At 46.0% G+C, this 3350-nt stretch overlaps 1 protein-coding gene across 1 annotated transcript; it reads right to left on the reverse strand.

Moving 5' to 3' along the window:
• Positions 1–1198: 1198 nt before the first annotated feature.
• On the reverse strand, positions 1199–2867 carry OR3A1 (olfactory receptor family 3 subfamily A member 1). Its single transcript, XM_008990330.5, has one exon. It carries the CDS (start codon positions 2837–2839, stop codon positions 1892–1894), a length of 948 nt encoding a protein of 315 aa, XP_008988578.4. The 5' UTR covers positions 2840–2867; the 3' UTR covers positions 1199–1891.
• Positions 2868–3350: the final 483 nt, after the last annotated feature.

The following is a 3350-nucleotide window of genomic DNA, read 5'->3' on the forward strand; positions in this document are numbered from 1 at the left end:
TGAGATGAGAACCACATCACAGGGCTTCCCCAACAGTCTTCTTGACCCTTGAAAGAGACTCACTCTTTGTGTCCTGAAGTTTGTCTGATGACACAGTAAGACACGGAAAAAGACCTCTTTTCCCGATGTCTGTGACACTGTCAGCCAGCATGACTCAAAAGTATGGACTGTCAGTTGGGCAGTTTGCCACAAATTTTGATGACATTTTAGATATGTAGCTGGAGAAAATACCCAGCACTCTTTTCTTCTGTTTTCTAATCTAGTAAACCTTCTTCCTGACATTCTAGGAGCACCTCTGTTTAGAGAAAGAGAAAATGAGTCCTCTCTGTACTATTTTTTTGTACCTTCAGCATAACTTAAAATATCAATCACTTCCTCCTTAATGGAGAAGATGGACTGTGATGATGGCATCAGGGCCACAGGAGTTAGTTATTTCTGGACAGCGTAGACTGGGAAGCCCACACCTCTCAGGTCTGACCCACTAATTTCATCCCCCACTTTCTTCCTCTGATCTTTTAATAGTCTCAAGGCATCTTACCCAGTTCCTCCATTCCTTCTCATTTCCTGTTCTGCATACCCCATTTGGTCCTCTCTAATACTGCCTTGCTTCCCTTTCTGCCCCTCCAGTTGCAGTTCTATCCCAGCTTTCCATATTCCTCATCTCTCCTCTTCATTTCCCACCCACTCTCCTCCTCCAATCTTGCTTTGCTTCCCTCTTCGGTGTCTTTTCTCTTTATCTCTAGCTTATCCCATCTGTTCAATCCCTCACCCGCATAAAATATCATGGAGAAGCCAAGTCACAGGTGCCACTGCAAGGAAAGTTTTAGGGAAATGAGCTGGGAAACAACAGTGGCACAGCAGAGGTGCCAGGAGTGGGGAATGTATCCTAAAAGGGAGGCTGAAAAGAAGATACAGTGAAATAATGGCCGGTCTAATAGCAAGCAAGTGGAGAGAATGCTCTGGGTCAGAGCCACGCTCCCCTCGTGAGAAGGGAAATGTCGGGCAAGTCCTCACCACATGGTGAACTTGCATTTATACTTACGGATTATCTTGGCTAGGAGGCCTGGAGAGTAAGAGTGAGAGGTTTGGGGAAATTTCACATTGAGTAATCTTGGAGATTTTGAAATATGTAAATAATGCTTAGATTATAAATTCATATCTTTTCAAAAAATTTGGAACACATGGGGAAAAAAGATGAGGAAAATTCCTTTTTGTGTCATAAGATATATAATACATATTAATGGAGTTTGAGCATTTAGAAGCAAGTCTTTGAGCTGCACACAGGTCTCGTGTTCCAGAATTACTAGGGGACACATCATCATACAGCTTCCCCTCTGCCCCCTGGAGATGCTATGGGATCTTTGTTTAATGGGAATCGAAAGAGCTCCTTTTTTGTTTTTTGTTTCTGTTTGTTTCATTTTTGCTTATAGTGCTCTGATGGGAGAAATAAAATAATCCTAATCTCTAGACCTATGATTTATAAACAGATGCAGCATACCTGAACTTGAGGATAAAAGATGACTTTGGGGTGGGGGAAGTTTTCTGGGGTGCTTCTGGGAACCCAGGCTGTATCCAAACAAAGAGTCATTCCCTCTCTGTAAGCCTGTAAGCATTCACAGCTTCCCAGGTTTCCCCTCTAGCCAGAAAGGGGAGAACACAGTGCCTGAAGTAATTTGTCTAAGGGGCTGGCTTGGCAGAAACTCTACACCCACTGCCTAAAACTGGGCAGGGCTGCTTTAAGAAATGATAGCTATTCTTCCCTACAAAAAGTCCTTCTTATGCCCAGGGAGATAGAAACAGGTCTGAACCATGTTTTTCCTAGTTTCTGGCTCTAGACGATTTTTCCTTTAGTACAAAAAGACACAGGGAGAAAGAGTCAATGGAGACCTCCTCAAGCCAGTGCCTGCCTCCCCACGAGCATCCTCCAGAGGGCACTCTGCACATCAGGGTTTCTGAGGCTGTAGATGATTGGGTTCAGCATGGGGTTGATGACAGTGTTGAAAATCCCAACAACTTTATCCTTGTCTGAAAGCTTGGTTGAACCTAGTCGCATATAGTTAAAGATACCTGAACCATAGAATATGGCAACCACAGTGAGGTGGGAGCAACATGTGGAGAAGGCTTTCTTCCTGCCCTCTGCAGAGCGAATTCGCAGGACTGCCACTGCCACGTGGATATAGGAGATGACAATGAGAGCCGTGGGGGTACCTGCCATTAGAAAACCCACAGCAAAAAGTAGCAGCTTGTTGATTTGGGTGCTGGAGCAGGAGAGCTGGAAGAGCTGCGGGAGGTCACAGTAGAAGTGATGGATCACATTGGGGCCACAGAAGTTGAGTGTGGACATGGCCACAGTGTGGGTCAGTGCATTGCTGAAAGCGCAAACCCAGGACGCAGCCACCAACATCCTCTGGACTGTCTGACTCATGCGGGTGCTGTAGGTGAGGGGCCGGCAGATGGCCAGGAATCGGTCATAGGCCATGGCGGTCAGCAGGAAGCAGTCCACTCCAACGAACAGATGGAAGAAGAAGAGCTGGGTAAGGCAGGCTCCATAGGGAACTACACGCTTGTAGGACAAGAGACGACTCAATACAGAGGGAACAGTGACGCTGATGCACCCAACATCCAGCACTGAGAGGTTCCCCAGGAAGAAGTACATGGGGGTGTGGAGTTTGGGCTCCACCAAGATGGCTGCCAGGATGCTGAGGTTGCCCCCGACTGTGACCAGGTAGGCAAAGAGGAAGAGCACAAAGGCAACTGGTTGCAGCCCTGGTGCCTCCACCAATCCCAGCAGGATGAACTCAGCAATGGCCGTTCCATTGGCCCCAGATTCTTGCTGCATGAGTTCCTTCAAAGAAACATCCAAGGAGGAAAAGAATTCATCCTCTCAATTAATTGATTCATTCAGAAAGAAGAAACAGACCTCTACTTGCCCAGCCTTCTGCTGTGTTCCCTCTGCACAAGTAAGGAGTGTTCTGCCCCTTAGGCCACACTACACTTACTTATTCTTTCACTACATCCACCTGAATAAGTTTTCTTTATTTGCAGCTGTAAGGACAGGTGACATGATCACTGTGGACCTCCCTGCCTGAACCCACCCCCCAGCTGTAAGAACCTATTTGTAAAGATTATGAAAGATGAACCCTTGGGAAAAATAAGCAAAGCATACTTCTGGTGTGAACATGGCTGAGCACAGCCAAAACTTTCTCTTCTGAGAACGCATCTCTTTCCAAAACAAGGAAGAAAAGAAGCACACAGATTTTATCTTCAAAGAAGTTCACAAATATCCACAACCCCAATCCATAAACTAGATTGGATGTTTTCAAGAACAGTAAAGATCAAAGGGGAGAGTG

This window comes from Callithrix jacchus, chromosome 1 (genome assembly GCF_049354715.1).
Source record: "Callithrix jacchus isolate 240 chromosome 1, calJac240_pri, whole genome shotgun sequence".
Lineage (NCBI taxonomy): Eukaryota > Metazoa > Chordata > Mammalia > Primates > Cebidae > Callithrix > Callithrix jacchus.